We start from the raw sequence: 19,171 nt of genomic DNA on the forward strand, positions 1-19,171 counted from the left end.
TTCAGTGTCCCCTCGACGATCACCAGTGGTGTACGGCCAGTGTAGGAGATCGCTCCCCACACCATGATGCCGGATGTTGGCCCTGTGTGCCTCGGTCGTATGCAGTCCTGATTGTGGCGCTCACCTGCACGGCGCCAAACACGCATACGACCATCATTGGCACCACGGCAGAAGCGACTCTCATCGCTGAAGATGACACGTCTCCATTCGTCCCTCCATTCACGCCTGTCGCGACACCACTGGTGGCGGGCTGCACGATGTTGGGGCGTGAGCGGAAGACGGCCTAACGGTGTGCGACACCGTAGCCCAGCTTCATGGAGACGGTTGCGAATGGTCCTCGCCGATACCCCAGGAGCAACAGTGTCCCTAATTTGCTGGGAAGTGGCGGTGCGGTCCCCTACGGCACTGTGTAGGATCCTACGGTCTTGGCGTGCATCCGTGCGTCGCTGCGGTCCGGTCCCAGGTCGACGGGCACGTGCACCTTCCGCCGACCACTGGCGACAACATCGATGTACTGTGGAGACCTCACGCCCCACGTGTTGAGCAATTCGGCGGTACGTCCACCCGGCCTCCCTCATGCCCACTATACGCCCTCGCTCAAAGTCCGTCAACTGCACATACGGTTCACGTCCACGCTGTCGCGGCATGCTACCAGTGTTAAAGACTGCGATGGAGCTCCGTATGCCACGGCAAACTGGCTGACACTGACGGCGGCGGTGCACAAATGCTGCGCAGCTAGCGCCATTCGACGGCCAACACCGCGGTTCCTCGTGTGTCCGCTGTGCCGTGCGTGTGATGATTGCTTGTACAGCCCTCTCGCAGTGTCCGGAGCAAGTATGGTGGGTCTGACACACCGGTGTCAATGTGTTCTTTTCTCCATTTTCAGGAGTGTGTGTGATATATATATATATATAGGGAAACATTCCACGTGGGAAAAATATATCTAAAAACACAGATGATGTGACTTACCGAAAGAAAGTGCTGGCAGGTCAATAGACACACATACAAACACAAACATACACATGAAATTCAAGCTTTCGCAACAAACTGTTGCCTCATCAGGAAAGAGGGAAGGAGAGAGAGAGACAAAAGGATGTGGGTTTTAAGGGAGAGGGTAAGGAGTCATTCCAATCCCGGGAGCGGAATGACTTACCTTAGGGGGAAAAAAGGGGTATACACTTGCACACACACACATATCCATCTGCACATACACAGACACAAGCAGCAAAATGTCTGCTTGTGTCTGTGTATGTGCGGATGGATATGTGCGTGTGTGTGAGTGTATACCCTTTTTTCCCCCTAAGGTAAGTCTTTCCGCTCCCAGGGTTGGAATGACTCCTTACCCTCTCCCTTAAAACCCACATCCTTTCGTCTCTCCCTCTTTCCTGATGAGGCAACAGTTTGTTGCGAAAGCTTGAATTGCATGTGTATGTATAGACAAGGACAAGGGTTCCACGACCGCGGTACTTGATCGTCGGGAGTATGTGGCTGAGGGTCTGCGTCAGCTTTCAGACAACACTACATACAAAGTTTGCCAAGGTAATCTCATTCCTGATGTCCAGGCGGAGCTTCAAGAAATCCTCAGAACTTTAGGCCCCCTACAAAACCTTTCACCTGACTCCATCAACCTCCTGACCCCACCGACACCCCGCACCCCTACCTTCTACCTTCTTCCTAAAATTCACCAACCCAATCATCCCGGCTGCCCCATTGTATCTGCTTACCAAGCCCCCACAGAACATATCTCTGCCTACGTAGATCAACACCTTCAACCCATTACACGCAGTCTCCCATCCTTCATCAAAGACACCAACCACTTCCTCAAATGCCTGGAATCCTTACCCAATCTGTTACCCCCGGAAACCATCCTTGTAACCATTGATGCCACTTCCTTATACACAAATATTGCGCACGTCCAAGGCCTCGCTGCGATGGAGCACTTCCTTTCACGCCGATCACCTGCCACCCTACCTAAAACCTCTTTCCTCATTACCTTCGCCAGCTTCATTCTGATCCACAACTTCTTCACTTTCGAAGGCCAGACATACCAACAATTAAAGGGAACAGCCATGGGTACCAGGATGGCCCCCTCGTATGCCAACCTATTTATGGGTCGCTTAGAGGAAGCCTTCTTGGTTGCCCAGGCCTGCCAACCCAAAGTTTGGTACAGATTTATTGATGACATCTTCATGATCTGGACTCACAGTGAAGAAGAACTCCAGAATTTCCTCTCCAACCTCAACTCCTTTGGTTCCATCAGATTTACCTGGTCCTACTCCAAATCCCATGCCACTTTCCTTGACGTTGACCTCCGTCTGTCCAATGGCCAGCTTCACACGTCCGTCCACATCAAACCCACCAACAAACAACAGTACTTCCATTATGACAGCTGCCACCCATTCCACATCAAACGGTCTCTTCCCTACAGCCTAGGACTTCGTGGCAAACAAATCTGCTCCAGTCCGGAATCCCTGCCCTGAACCATTACACCAACAACCTGAAAACAGCTTTCGCATCCCGCAACTACCCTCCCGACCTGGTACAGAAGCAAATAACCAGAGCCACTTCCTCATCCCCTCAAACCCAGAACCTCCCACAGAAGAACCCCAAAAGTGCTCTACTTGTGACAGAATACTTTCCGGGACTGGATCAGACCCCAAATGTGGCTCTCCAGCAGGGATACGACTTCCTCAAATCCTGCCCAGAAATGAGATCCATCCTTCATGAAATCCTCCCCACTCCACCAAGAGTGTCTTTCCGCCGTCCACCTAACCTTTGTAACCTCTTAGTTCATCCCTATGAAATCCCCAAACCACCTTCCTTACCCTCTGGCTCCTACCCTTGTAACCGCCCCCGGTGTAAAACCTGTCCCATGCACCCTCCCACCACCACCTACTCCAGTCCTGTAACCCGGAAGGTGTACACGATCAAAGGCAGAGCCACGTGTGAAAGCATCCACGTGATTTACCAACTGACCTGCCTACACTGTGAAGCTTTCCATATGGGAATGACCAGCAACAAACTGTCCATTCGCATGAATGGACACAGGCAGACAGTGTTTGTTGGCAATGTGGATCACCCTGTGGCTAAACATGCCTTGGTGCACGGCCAGCACATCTTGGCACGGTGTTACACCGTTCGGGTTATCTGGATACTTCCCAGTAACACCAACCTGTCAGAACTCCAGAGATGGGAACTTGCCCTTCAGTATATCCTATCTTCTCGTTACCCGCCAGGCTTCAACCTCCGCTAATTTCAAGTTGCCACTGCTCATACCTCACCTGTCATTCAACAACATCTTTGCCTTTGTACTTCCGCCTCGACTGACATCTCTGCCCAAACTCTTTGCCTTTACAAATGTCTGCTTGTGTCTGTGTATGTGCGGATGGGTATGTGTGTGTATGCGAGTGTATAACTGTCCTTTTTTACTCCTAAGGTAAGTCTTTCCACTCCTGGGATTGGAATGACTCCTTACCCTCTCCCTTAAAAACCACATCCTTTTGTCTTTCCCTCTCCTTCCCTCTTTCCTGATGAAGCAACCGTTGGTTGCGGAAGCTTGAATTTTGTGTGTATGTTTGTGTTTGTTTGTGTGTCTATCGACCTGCCAGCGCTTTCGTTTAAGTCACATCATCTTTGTTTTATGTGTGTGTGTGTGTGTGTGTGTGTGTGTGTGTGTGTGTGTGTGTGCGCCAAAGAACAAAGTAAGTTACCATAAAAGAATCTCAAAAAAAAAAAAAAAAAAAAATATTACAAGATAGAAAGAATTATACCAGATCTTTTAATTTTCTGACATTAGTTTCAAGTTTCATTTATGCTAATGGGCTCTATCCCTTAGCACACAGAAGCAGGAATGAAGAACAGAAAATAATACTGAATTATAGCAAAAATTAAGCATTTATCACTTACTCCTGCACGCTTCACTAATAAATAAATTGGATTTTTACTTTTGGAGCCTTGGTTTTCTTCTGTAAATTTGGATTTATTAATTTTCAGACAGCTAAGTTTTCTTGGTGCTAACATTAATACCAAAATTTCAGAGGTTACTAAAATTGAAAACTAAAGCTCACCTCTTCCTTGCATAGTGTTGGTAAAGAAGATTCTGACCCACTGGAACTTATGGCATTGCAGTGCTCTTGTTCTTGTGCATACTGCTTGGGTGACTGACGGTTAAGACTGAAACAATATTTTTTATAAGCTTACACCTAAATAAAGTGCATCAGTATATTAAGTCTTTACAACCAGAAGAAGAAAAGAAATTCTGTTTAAATGCTGCTCTTCACACAATTTCTGGAATGTACATATGTAAAAGAATCAGCAGCAGAATGTATGACAGATATTATAAAGTGATGAAATTCTTTTAAATAAGATATATTTGCATCATGTCATTCTAGGTGATTTCTGTATACAAATACCATAATTACATCGAAGTTCAGAATGAGAATGAGAATTTTATTGTCTCACTACATACAGACAGATTTGCATCAGAGACTTGTCAAAATTTATTACTGTTGTATTTGGTATTAAACATATTTGAAACATTTGTTATGGATGAATATGAAAAAATGATTCATAGAATACAATTTGTAGTTAACGTACCATATGCTACTACACTTGTTATATCACCATATAGAAATTCCTGCAATGCATAATAGCATTTTTCTGTTACTGAATTGTACAGTTCTTCTTCATTGTAAAATGTAAGCTATCATGGTCAGAAAAGTTACAGTTAATAAAGTGTTCTGGGATATTATGCTGTGGTCAAATTGATTTTGCCTTAAAACCCAATGTTACATTCCCATCTGTGGAGGACATTTTTGAGGGGGCTGGTAGCTGCTTTAAATATCCTATTCACACTCTGGCTCCCTACAGATTATATTAAAAGTTTGCTTCCACATGATTTCTCACAGTGGTGTGATGTCACATATTTTGAACGCATGAGTACAATTGGCTGTCGTCGACTGCCATTCTCTGCGGTGGCTATCACCCCATTGTAGAAGACTGGTACACAACTTTTTTGTCGCCGGAATCCAAATGTCATTCAATTTCATGCTCTCCTTCATCCATCTATGACTTATCTACAAAATTTCAATTCACTTTCAACACTTTTCATACATGACGCCACTGTGATGATCAAAACAGACAGCATGGAACAAATGTCATCAAATGTCATAGACTCTCTAAATCATTTTGATACCCGCATGGTTTCATCTAAATGGCATAAAATTAAACTTTGAAAATCCAATTATATAATTTAAAACTAATTAACCATGAACAAATAAATTGCCAAACTCTTCTTCAAGATAACAGCAAACTCCTTGGTATGCATCTGGATAAAAACCTTTTCTGGGTCGTAGATAAACTATTAGACATTACAGTAAGTATTTTAGTATTTGCAATGTCTGTATTGTCCTTTTCAATGAAGATGAGTATAATAAAGTTAGCGTACCATTCATATTTTGAATCAGTTGTAAGATATGTAATTATTTGTTAGGGAAATGCATGTTAATTCCACAGGAAACATAACTATAAATATATATAATGCAAAACCTAGAGACTCATTTTACCCATTACTGATAAATCATAGCATATTAAGTATTCATTCTCCATTCATTTTTGAGCTAATTTGCTTCATGCACCAAAAACCAGCATCCTTTGAAGAAATACATTTCCGCCATACATATAAGAGGAAGAATAACACAAATTCCGTGCTCCTTCCTCTCAAGTTAAACCTGCATGCCCAAGACTGCACAGTACATGTACATGAACACCTATAATAAATAAGAGGGCAGAAATATCCACAGTATGGAATTAGGAAGGCTGAAGAAGAACTCAATGAACATAATGTTCCAGGCCATTATGCCATAGCTGAATGGATTTCACCTTAAAATCCAATGTTTTGTCCCCTTCAGCAGAGAAAATTTTCAAGAGGGATCATAGCTGCTTTGAATGTCCATTTCACACCATGGCTCACTACTGACTACAGCAAAATTGTGCTTCCATGTGCTTCCATGCAGTGGCATGACGTCACATGCTTTGTATGCGTGAGCACAATTAGCCATTGCTGACTGCCATCGTCCGTTGTTGCTATCATCTCATGGTGGGAGACTGGCACACATCTTCTTCAGCACCGGAGTCCAGATGTCATTCAGTTTCATGCTTTCCCCTTCCTACTGAAATTCCTGGGGTGTTTTACAATTCTCTATGGCCATTCTGTACAACCTTTCATGGTATCTACTTGTGGCTATCAGTACTTGAGTCCTTTCAAAATAAATGCCATGGTCTCCTGCTGCAAAGTATGTCGTGCAACAGCTGATGTGTCAGTTTCCCCTCCACTGCAATTGCTCTTGTGTTCTTCAATTCATTTTTTGTCCATTCTTTTTGTAGTACCCACATACACTTCCCCACAACTACACAGAATCCTATACATTCCTGCTTTTCCCAGTGGCTGGTGAGCATTTTTGACCGATTTTGGGTGATCTCATTATTTATGGGTGGGTTTGTAGAGTATCATGATGTTCCGCTTTTTCAAGATTTTTCCTGTGCGGTCAAGTGCCCATAATGAAAGGCAGGAAAACTTCCAGTTTCACTGACCCTTGAGCATAGCTATGATTTCTACATGGTGGTCTTAACACTCTTTCCACCTCAGCAGAAGAATAACCATTCCCGAGCAATGCATTGGTGGAATGTTTTAATTCTGTTTCAAGCAGCTCTGGTTCACAGATTTTCCTTAGGCTATCTGCCAATGTTTTTATGATGCCTCATTTTGTTGTGGGTAGTGGTTCAAATCCTGGCATAGGTAACAGTCTGTGTGCAGGGTTTTTGGTAAACCTTGTGGTCCAAGTTGTATTGTATTGTATTGTATTGTATGGAACTGGGGACCTAGAAATGACAGAGAGGCTTCATCCCTGCCGTAGCTCACAGTACTACACAACCCCACAACAGGCTACAGCAGTCCACTCACCCTACTGCCACCCCACACCAAACCCAGGGTTATTGTACGGTTCGGCCCCCAGTGGAACCCCGGAACTCCCCCCCCCCCCCCCATCCCCCACCCCGGGGATGTCTCGCACCAGAGGAGTGTGGTAGAGTAATTATGGTGTACGTGTACATGGAGAAAGTGTTTGTGCAGCAATCGCCGACATAATGTAACTGAGGTGGAATAAGGGGAACAAGCCCACATTCGCCGAGGCAGATGGAAATCCGCATTAAAAACCATCCACAGACTGGCTGGCACACCGGACCTCCCACTAATCCATCGGGCAGATTCGTGCCGGGGACCGGCACACCTTCCCGGCTGGAAAACAGTGCGTTAGACTGCACAGCTAAGCGGGCAGGATGTGGCCCAAGTTACTATTTTCTTCCTTGAAAACTAGCACATCAAGAAAATTCAATCTCCCCCTGTCTCCTTCTCCATGGTAAACTGAGTCTTTGGATTGATTCCATTGAGATGTTTGTGAAATTCATTAAGTTCCTTCCAGACATGGTGCAATAAAACAAACATATCATCCACATACCATAACCAAGTATTTAGTTTCTTCTTTGTCATGTCCAGTGCCTGTTCCTTGAATTTTTCAATAAAGAAGTTCATTGTAACTGGGATTAAGTGGCCCTCCATAGTGACACCATCTGTTTATTCATAGAACTTATAATTCCAAGAAATAGGTGGTTGTGAGGCAATATTTAAACAGTTTTGCAATATCAGGAGGGAAAAATCTTGGGTATGTATGTTTAACTTCAGAGGAGGGAGCATGGAATTTGTGTTATTCTTGTATTTATATGTAAGGTGGAAATGTATTTCTTCAAAAGTTGCTGGGTTTTGGTGCCTGAAGCAAATCAGCACAAAAATGAACAGAGAAGGAATACTTAACATTCTATAATTATCAATAATGAACAATATGAGTCTCTAGGTTTTGCATTACATATATTTATAGTTATAGTATTAACATGCATTCCCTAAAAAATAATTATGTATCTTACAACTGATTCAAAATATGACTGGCATGCTAACTTTATTGAACTCATCTTCGTTGAAAAGGACAATACAGACATTGCAAATACTAAACTACTTACTTTAATGGCTAAAAAGTTTATCTATGAGCCAGAACAAAGTTTTATCCAGATGCATACCAAGGAGTTTGCTGTGATCTGCTTTCTGCAGCTCCTCTTTCATTATAAACAGTTTGGCAATTTATTTGCTCTTGATTGATTAGTTTTAAATTGTATATTTTTATTTTTCAAAGTTTAATTTTAAGCCATTTAGATGAAACCAGGCAAGTATCAAAATGATTTACAAGGTTTATGACATTTGATGAAATTTGTTCCATGCTGTCTGTTTTGATAATCACAGTGGCATCATCTGTGAATAGCACTGCATGAGAATTGAAATTTATAGATAAGTCATAGAAGAAGAAAAGAATTTAGCCCAAAACTGAACCTTATGGGACTACCTGGAAAACTGTTTTCCACTGTGAGAATTCCACATTAGAACAACACTGTTTTCTGTTTGAGACATATAGCCTGGTAACAACTGAAATCATTTTCCCTAATGCCATGCCTTTCACGTTATAGAGCAGTAGTGCGTGTTTCACACCACTGAATGTTCTATGCAGTCACTTATTGAGTGTATAGTCATGTTTGGTTTTGTGAATGATAAATTGTTTTTTTACAATGAATCTGAACTTTTGCATGAAATTTTGTGTTTGTTCAGCAATAACTTTTTCGAAGAGATGGAAGAAAGTAAATTGGGTTGTAATTTCCCATGTGATCTTTGGAGTCTAGTATACAGAGGCATCACCTCTGCAGAATTTCTGAGGAGCAGCCTTTATCTAAAGATTGATTTGGAGTTACAGCTATTTTATTAGAAGCTCTTTTATTAATTTGTTATATAGCCCATCCTATCCTAAAGCATTGCTATTTTTTTAAGGACTGCATTGCTTTCTACACATCTTGCATTGGTATTTGCTTATAACTAATTAAATGGTCAATTTCTTCTGACCTGTATCAAGGATTTTTACTTTGTCTACATAATAACACACACCACAACAACGAAAAGTTATCAGTCATTGTGAATGGGTATGCACAGATAATGTACACTGGCAACACACAATATCCTGTTGCATCTGGATTCTATCCCCACCCCCGACAGCAGTTTTTCAGAAGTACACATGTGGGAACTGGCATTACATGACCTTGGTGCTTGCATTAATTTATGTTAATTTCTTCAGGCTCAGCATTTCTTTTCAGTAACTATTTCTTTCTTCATTCTTGTTTAGTTTTCGATATCTATTATTTTCTGACCTGTGTATCTCCCGTCCCTTCATCCCCACTTGTCTCCACGTATAATGCAGTTAGCTTTCCACTCTTATAAACTCTTGCATGATGTTTTGTCACTAATCTCTGTCTTTCTTATTACCGGGTCTTCTAACTTTAAACTCTCAGGTTTTCAGATATTGTCTGGCGCAGTCCACAACAATCAGTCTTTCCTTCTCATCCTGCCCAGTAAGTCTCCCCTGACAATGAGTTCTGGCTGACTTTTTTGTAACTATCCCCATTTTGTAAATATTGCCAGTCCTTTTCTTTCACCACTCTTCTTTCCCCTTCAACCCCTCTGCCAAAAACAGCCATTGGCTCCAATAGCTTTGAACATTTTCTTAACTTCTTTATGTGTTTTCTCCCTCTGCTGCTTGGTGAGTAGACTTTTTTTCCTATCCAATCATATTATAATAATACATGTTAATGACTAGTAATTGTATCAACTAAATGAAACACTTTTTTGCCTTGTTTCACAAAATTTTGTTATTTCTGTGCAACCTGGTTTCAAGTTATGATCGCTAACCGCATAGCCCGAAACCTAGGTCTCCCAGAAATAATAAATGATTGTGAAACACAGCAAAAAGTATTTCAGTTAGTTAATATAATATAAAATGTTTCAGTAATCAATCACTTAAAACACATGTTAATAATTATAGCAACATTATTTTTGCAATTAAATGGATTTTATTTGAGAATGTTGACCATAAGAAGTTCTGTCAACTTCTTAAATGATTTTTAAAATATTTATCAAGAAATATATTACTTATGACTTAGAATGTATGCAATTCTCAAGCAGACATCTTCAGAGTCCATCTGCTACTGAACTCTTCATCCACGTTGGCAAAGAGGTATACAAGTTACAGGAAAAATCTCCACAACAAAGTATGAACCATAAGTACATTTTTCAAACTTTTATATCTACCAATATTCTTCAAACTTTCCTGGCAGTAATCTGATTTATTAACATGTATCAATATTGTTTCTGATTCATATGCTATTACCTGCAACAAAGGCATCTATACAATCTGTAATGTCATAATGTCACCTGCTTCATGTGAATAATACTTGCCTTGGAGCATAGGCCACAATAGCTCACTCAGTATATACACTGGAGGGTACTTCAACAAATAAATCACTAATAAATATATAAGTATCTTTTAACAATTAGATTCATCATATTTGAAGTGACTACACTCTCACACCCTTTCCCATAGCATTTAAAGATACTTTGATGTCTCTGAGCAATTATTTCCACATCCCCTATCAGAATTCTGTCTATTTCACAATCACAGTATTCTAATTTTGTTTTTAATTCCCCTATCATTTTCCTCCTGCATTACATGTTTCTCCTTTCTCTGTTCTCTCATTAATCTTTTTTAACTTTTGCTAACATTTCTATTTTTTCTTCTGTTTGTTGTCTTTTTTTCTTATCTGTATTCTGCCTATTTTTATACTCACTATACTCTAATTTTGTTTTTAATCCCGCAACTATTTCACTACCATTTTCCTCCTGCATTATGTTTTTCCTTTCTGCATTCTCTCATTTGTCCATAATTCTTGTTTATATTTCTATTTTTTTTGCCTTCTGGTGTTTGTCTTTTTCCAATGTGTATCAAATTTATACTATGCACACAACTTTATGATGGCAGAAACTTTTTATTGAAGCATGTTTTAGAATTTCTTCTCTTTCCATTCAGGTATGGAATATGGAAACAGTGACTGCTTGTCTGAATCTATGGCAACTAAAATTGGTTCTTGAAAATTATTAAAAAGGGTTTTGTGAGGTACTATCTTTTATTAACTGATTATCAGCCACATAAGACTTTTCAACATCTTCACATGCAAACAAACCTGTAACTACTATTTACTGTTCTCCTTTGTACAAGCTTGATATTCCCTGTCAGTTAGATAGTAACACAATCCGTGGATCATTTTGCATGATAGGTCATAATTATGTGGAATGCGTCATTATACATTCGCACTTTAACTTAACTCTCTCTCTCTCTCTCTCTCTCTCTCTCTCTCTCTCTCTCTCTCTCTCTCTCTCCCTCTCTCTACAGAAAGGAAAAAAGATGCACAATTGTGAGTTAGTAATTCCTACTCACCACCTTTTACACATTACAATAATAGAAATTCTTCTATGAAATAGAAGGAGTTGTCAGGGAGAAACTTTCTTGGTATGTTATCAAACTTCACTTTGCTGTCTGCCTGACATTTTACATCACTGGGTAAATGATCAAAAATTTTTGTTGCAGCATTATGCATGCCTTTTTGTACTAAAGGCAACCTTAATGTGGAGTAATGAATGCCATTTTTCCTTCTGGTATTGTTTTTGTATACCCCATTGCTCCTGTTGAACTGTAGTGGATGATTTGCAACAAACTTCATGAAACAGTAATCAGAATGCCCAACTCCTTAAACAGATGTCTACAACATGGTCATGGGAGAGCATCACAAATTATTTTCACAGCACATTTTTATGCGATGAAGATTTTCTTTCTTAATGATGAGTTACCCCTGAACATTATTCAATATGACGTAATTGAATGAAAATATGCAAAATCTGTCAACTTACTGATTTGTCTCTCTCCAAGATTTGCAATGATTCTAAGTGCAAATGTGGCTGAATTAAGTTAATTTAGGAGTTCCAAAATGCGTTTATTTTTCCTATTTAAATTCTCATCAAAATAGACCTCTAAGAATTTTGAATTTTCCACCCTATTTATTATCTCCTCATTCTGTGTTACTCCTATCATTGATGTAGTACCTCTAGATGTGCAGAACTGAATATGTTGAGGATTTTTAAAATTGAGGGTCATACCATTTACAGAAAACCAATCAATGATACTTTTAAGAACTCTGTTTACCATTTCTTCTATTTCTGTGTGTGTGCTTTGATTGATTACAATACTAGTGTCATCTGCAAAAAGAACTAATTCTGCTGTTTACCAGACAGAAGATCAATTACATATATGAGAAATAGTAATGGACCTAAGACTGAACCTTGGGGAACCCCATATGTGATTTCTCCCCCCAGTCAGAATTACGTCTCTGGACTATTTTGGTTGGATTACTAAGTACACCTTTCTGCATTCTTTTGGTTAGGTATGACATTGTCCACTGGTTGGTTATACCATCAATCTCATAAAATGTTATCTAGGAGAATCGTATGGTTCACACACTCAAATGCCTTAGAGAGGTTGCATAAAATGTCAACTAGTGCTTTTTTATTATTTAATGCTTGCAAAATCTGGTGAGTGAATATATAAATGGCATTCTCAGTAGAGTGGACTATCTGAAACGCAAACAGTGACTTGCTAGGGATACTATTGTTGCTAAGGTGGGATACCATTCTAGAATACATCACCTTCTCAAAAATTTTGGAGAATGATGTCAGCAGTGAAACAGGTCAGTAATTATTGACATCTCTCTTATCAGCTTTCTTAAAGATGGGTTTAACAACAGCATATTTCAGTCTCTCTGGAAAAATGCCTTGAGTTAGTGATGCATTACATATTTCAGATAAGACCATGCTTATTACATGATGATTCAATTTGATATTGTGCCCCTCCATATCAGTATTTTGTAAGTGATATCTTTCATAGATAAACTGCAACTAATCAACATCTGCCATTTGCCAAATACACAACTGAACCTATGTGGTTGCTCCACTTTTTATCCCACACATTATTATTCCAAGATATTTGTATGACAAGACTGACGGTAGATGTGACTCAATAATCCAGTAGTCTAATTACAGTAGTATTTCCAAATTTTTGGTTGGATAATCCACCCTCATATAAAACCAGATCATCTGTTCAAATGGTTCAAATGGCTCTAAGCACTATGGGACTTAACATCTGAGGTCATCAGTCCCCCAGACTTAGAACTACTTAAACCTAACTAACATAAGGACATCATACACATCCATGCCCAAGGCAGGATTCGAACCTGTGACCATAGCAGCAGCGCAGTTCTGGACTGAAGCACCTAGAACCGTGCAGCCACAGCGGCCGCCCACATCATCTGTGAGAAGTTTCGCAGTACAATTAATATCACCCACCAATATATAACATGAAGCAGCAACTGTGCCATCACTTGCTGCTTCAGCCTATCAAGAAGTCTGCAATCGCTTTACAGACCTGGTTAAACATTTCAAAGAAACATATTTATTGTAGTTGATGTTAGTGTGACAATGAAACAAAAACTTTTCTACAGTCTAGAAATGCTGAATTTACCTACTTACTTCTATCCATGACTCTTTGAATATCAAGTGTGCACAAGGTGTCATTCTCATTATTGGTGCTTTTGATCTATGCTGATTATCTTGGAGTAGGGAATTTTGTTTCAGATAGATGATTGTGTTTGAACTCACAATATGATGAAATCTGCTACAATCGGAAGTGAGTGCTTGAGAACAGTAGTTTTTTGGGGCCAGTGACTTTTTTATTGATAGTTGTGATACATACTCATAAATACCCCAGCACATAGTTGAACCGCTTTTCAACACAACTAGTAGTGACTATTACACTAGTCATTTCTGTGAAAGCACAATTCAGTGCTGGCAATATTACTTGTCTTCCCTTTGGGAATGATAATTTGAAGAAAGAATTCAGCATTACAATTTTTGCTGCTAGAAACTATTTTATTTCTTGGGCCAACAACAAGTACCTGGACACTGAGTTCTGGACAACTGGTAACCATTTCATATGCCCAAAATTTCTCTCTGCAATACAAATTTGCTGTCCTTTTGCTTTCTGGTAGGAAAATACATTTTGATTGATGTCTGCCTTCATATTGTTCTGTGCTTTACTTTCCATTTATTATGCAGCACATCCTGTTTCTTGACATAATTTTTGCCCAAACTGTTTCATACACAAACACAGTTCTTAGCTCAATTCATTAACATTTTATTTACTTCCACAACTGGATTATACTAGATGTGGTCCTCATCTTCACAGGAAAGGGAAGGGTAAACTGGCAATACTAACAGCAGGAAATATAATGGGGAGACATTGACATATGTGGTACAATACTAGTGGTTTCAGGGGTCAGGGCAGCACCTATTTAGGCTAGAGAGGACAGAGAGTAAACAAGTTTTAAGAGACTGAAACAAATTTTCAGTTTGACAAAGAAACTGAAAAGTACATTCTAGCATACCAAAACTATACAAAAGCTTTTATCTGAAAATCTTTGGGGATCACCAAAGATTTTATTTCTACTTAACCCTTTAACTGCTCTGGACATGTTAACACTCGCGCCTTTGTAATGTGTTTACGTGTGCCACCAGACATTCTACCTCGTACTCTGAACATGTCTATGCATAGACACATTCAGAGTACTAGGTAGAAGGACTGGTGATGCGTGTAAACATGGTCAGAGCACACAGGGGCAGGTACAAAGGCATGCGCGTTAACATGTCCAGAGCAGTTAAAGGGTTAATTGTATTTTTGTCAGTGTACAAAACTGGCTACCCTTATTGCTTCAGAATATTCAAGGACTGAACTACTGGTAGTTATCTGCATTGAGTGTTGGCCAAGTCAGTTGGCCCTTCTATACATTGTGTGACCACTGAACAGGTGTGCATTAGCACCTTTTTTCAACACAAATCTTCACAGTGCGTACACTATACACAGTTCCTGACATACTCATTAACCTCATTTTTCTGTCCTCTTCACTAGTATGTTTCTATCTGATAAGATGTTGTTATGGATTTCTCTCAGGACTTCTTCCCTCTACTTTGTTGGCAAAACTATCTATGTCCCTAACTTTGACTCCCTACACAATAATCCATCATACATGTAAACTGTTGCTTCTTGCTGTACTGTTTACACACCACATTGGTTCTCTGTGCTGTTTGCCACTTAGCTAGGTCTTGACCTAGTGCTTTTATCACTGCTATTTTCCTGCATTTCTGTGCTTCCTCCCTGTTTTGTGGATTACTTCACACTCAAATTCACTGAGGTTTAATGCCAATCTCGTCAGTCTACTTGATGGGTCCTTGAAACCTAACAACCACTTCAAAGCAGTATGGTCCATCACCACCTTAAAAGTCCTTCCTTACATGTGACACTGGAAGTATGTCACACCATACACTAGGCTAAGCATCTACCTTTCAATCATTGAACAGTTTTTCTCCGCTCCATTCAACTGTCTTGGTAGGATGTTCTTGCCCGATGACCTCATGACTCAAAATGCACCAAAGAGCATGGTTTGATGCATCACACAGCAATGTAAATTCGTTCTGAATGTCTAGAAACACCAACATTGGCCTTGATGTTAACACCGCCTTCAGTCTGAAAATCTCTTTGACACTCTTCAGACCAAAGAAACTTAATACCTTCCTGTAACAACTGTGTAAGTAGCCATGCTTGGCCCGTAAATGCTTTCACAAATTTTCTATAACAGTTTGCAAGACATAGAAAAAAGTGTAAGTATTTCCTTGTTCCTGGAACCAGAAAATCTTGCAATGCCTGAAACAATCTAGGATCAGTCTTCAAACCATCCTTACTAATTACATGGCATAAATAAGTGAGTCCTTCCCTTAGTCATTGACTATGATCCTGTAGAAATGCTGAAAACATATGATATGACCAAAAGTATCTGGACATCCCCAAAAATATACATTTTTCATATTAGGTGCATTGTGCTGCCACCTATTTCCAGGTACTCCATAACAGTGACCTCAGTAGTCATTAAACATAGTGAGAGAGCAGAATGCGGTGGACTTCGAACGTAGTCAGGTGATTGGGGTTCACTTGTGTCATACGTCTGTACACGAGATTTCCACACTCCTAAACATACCTAGGCCCACTGTTTCCAATGTGATAGTCAATTGGAAACATGAAGGGACACGTAAAGCAATAAAAGCTTACACGCCAACCTTGTCTGTTGACTGACAGAGACAGCTGACAGTTGAAGAAGTTCATAATGTGTAATAGGCAGAACATCACACAGGAATTCCAAACTGCATCAGGATCCACTGCATGTACTATGACAGTTAGATGGGAGGTGAGAAAACTTGAATTTCATGGTCAAGTGGCTGCTCATAAGCCACACATCATGACAGTAAATGTCAAACGATGTCTCGCTTGGTGTAAAGAGCATAAACATTGGACGATTGAACAGTGGAAAAAAGTTTTGTGGGGTGACAAATCACAGAGCACAATGTGGTGAGATGGAAGGGTGTGAGTATGACGAAAGCCGGGTGAACATCATCTACCAGGGTGTGTAATGCCACCAGTAAAATTTGGAGGTGGCAGTATATTACATCCACTATGGCACATTCCACCTTGGCATTGATTTTCACTGCATTCACTTTTTCTGGGAATGCCTTTCAGTGTGTCTGGGGTTTAGCAGTTACTTATTACCACCCATACCCTTGCAGCTGATCCATGCTACCTCTATTAATATTCTCATTACACCGCCAGTAGTTCCTACCATCCCTACTACTCAGTGGCTGCTGGCTTTGCCCCTGCACATATCTGTACGCCCACAATTAAAGCGTATTACACTTGATGCAAACACATTTCTCTGATCCATACCCCTAATCAAACAATTTCCTCCTACTCCAATGCCAACCTAACTGCTGCATGAAGATCATTAGGCACACCAGTACGCACATTCCTAGACACCTCTGGTACTAAACCATTCAGGAAAGTATCAAGCACACACTGCTCATCTTCCTGTACAACATCTTGCTCACCTCCTCATTATATGCACATTAAGTTTCCTAACCCTATCTGCAAAATCCTCTATGGCTTCATTATGCCTTTTCAAAATTGTTCATGTAAAAACTGTTCACTTTTCTGCTTCCTATATTTCTATTCTAATCCTTGCCTGAATAGTTCAAGAGTCTTTGTCTTGCAAAGTGCCTCTGTGCCCCATACAAATGACTTTATCTCTCATGTCAGATGCACTGCTATCTGTAACAGCTGATTATCTGACCACACCCTTATGTCAGCTGATGACAAGATATCCTCTACAGATTTCAACAGATCCTTAAGAAGCTACCAAAAATGGAGAACCCAGGTTCACAACCACTGGATCTATTCCTGGATACGGTGAATTCGATAATTCTGTCTTCCTTTCCTTCTCTGCTAGATTATTACTTACAAACATATTCTCTGCCCTCAACTCCACCACCTGATTAACCAATTATTGCTTAGGTTCCTCCCCAGTGACTGCTTGTGCCTCTGATTATGTTATTGCATCACCTCTACTCATTTTTATGAACCTAGTACTAACAATTCAGCAATAACATAGATAGAAAACTCCAGAGCTATTTATGCTACCACAATCACTTCTTTTTCTTGATCATGAGCCATTTAGGCCTCTACACTGCTTTGCCATGTGGCCCAAATGATTACATGTAAAACAAACTGCCACAGAGTTGGTGCAAGGGGCAGAATGCTGAATTAAATTGGACTGTGTACTTTTCACAGGTATTAGTCATTCATCCCTATGATTACTGTTAAACTGAGAGATATCCACCAGCTCTTGTGATCTCACAAAAGTAACTCTGCAGTTGTGCTGCCATATAACTATAGCTCCCATGTTTGTCATGAAAAGAACAGAATAGTTTCATGAATGCCACAATGATGATATTGTCAGCTGCAGTTCAGACATCAAGCAGTAGGAGTTAGTACACCCTCTGCTGCCCACTGTGGTGAGTCAGCCGTCCTGACATCACTCACATCACTCTGTTGAAGTGTTTGCACTTGGTAGGTTGAGTGGTGGTGACAATGGGCTGGCCAAAAGAAATGCTTTTATTCAAGTTTAATTACACATTGCATCAATGGCTCAGTGAGACATCAAGTCCTGGAAGTAACTCAGGGGTCACGGTGACTGGCCCAACCTGGATTCAAACTCATAGTTGCTACTTGTGACGTCTGGTGATTTCCTGATCTGATGCAGTCCTAGCATTGTGGTGGTGCTGCTGAACTCCGACAAAGAATTACCCATGTCTCAAACTTTAGGCTTATTTATAAGGGTCTGGCATGCATTTGTTGCAGCAGAACCTGTCACCCAGTCATGTAGTCCATAAGAAGAGTCTTGCCATGGTGTGGTAACCACAATCCGCCCACTCTGACGAATACTGCTGCATGGTGCAGTTTTCCGCTGGCTGTGTCTAGCACATTTTGCAATCCTTCTGCATCTAAATTTTTCTGACCCACAGGTAACCACACTGCAGCTTCTAGCCTGCAGATGCTATTGCAATACTCCATGGTGGCTTTCTTATCACTTCTTATTAATTTCACTAAAACTGGGTGGCCACACTACAGTATATACACATACTTGTTTGTGGAAAGTGTGTTATTGCCTCTTAAATAAATACATGTTTCAGATGTTTTGACTTATTTCTACTCATGGAGACCATTTCTGTTAAGGTCTGGGGAAGGAACATTAACTAACTGAATCAACAAGTATATCTCCACTCATTCCATGTATTCAGTCTTTTTGGTGAATGACTATGTTTTACATAAAATCTCTCAACTATCAATATTTGGTTTAAGCCAATCTTGCTACAAACTATAATGTGAATCATGCTGCATTCCGGGAGTGCTTCAGACTTGTACATTTAAGCAGTTGCAAAACAGCCAGTTGTTTCTCATAACTATGGAGAAGGGGAAAGTCAATTGTGACATCCTTACACTGCTGGTGTAAGCAAATACGAGGGTTGGAACTTAAATAGTGGCAACTATTTATTCACAACCGATACAAAAGAGTTACATGTTTGCACCTGTTACTGTCCTTCAAAGTAGTCACCAGCGCTGTGTACAACCTGTTGCCAGCGATGTGGAAGGTGTAGTATACCGTTAGCAGAGCCTGTTCTGTTGATGGTTAAATGGAACTGTCT

General features: G+C 40.3%; 1 protein-coding gene across 1 annotated transcript in view; it reads right to left on the minus strand.

Annotated features, from left to right (window-relative positions):
* The window catches only part of LOC124594124, a 214,698-nt gene that overhangs the window by 33,059 nt on the left and 162,468 nt on the right, over positions 1 to 19,171 (minus strand). Inside the window, exon 8 of the mRNA XM_047132481.1 lies at positions 4,068 to 4,173. Within this exon, the coding sequence (XP_046988437.1) occupies positions 4,068 to 4,173 (106 nt within the window). The remainder of the gene's footprint in view (positions 1 to 4,067; positions 4,174 to 19,171) is intronic.

Source organism: Schistocerca americana, chromosome 2 (genome assembly GCF_021461395.2).
Source record: "Schistocerca americana isolate TAMUIC-IGC-003095 chromosome 2, iqSchAmer2.1, whole genome shotgun sequence".
Lineage (NCBI taxonomy): Eukaryota > Metazoa > Arthropoda > Insecta > Orthoptera > Acrididae > Schistocerca > Schistocerca americana.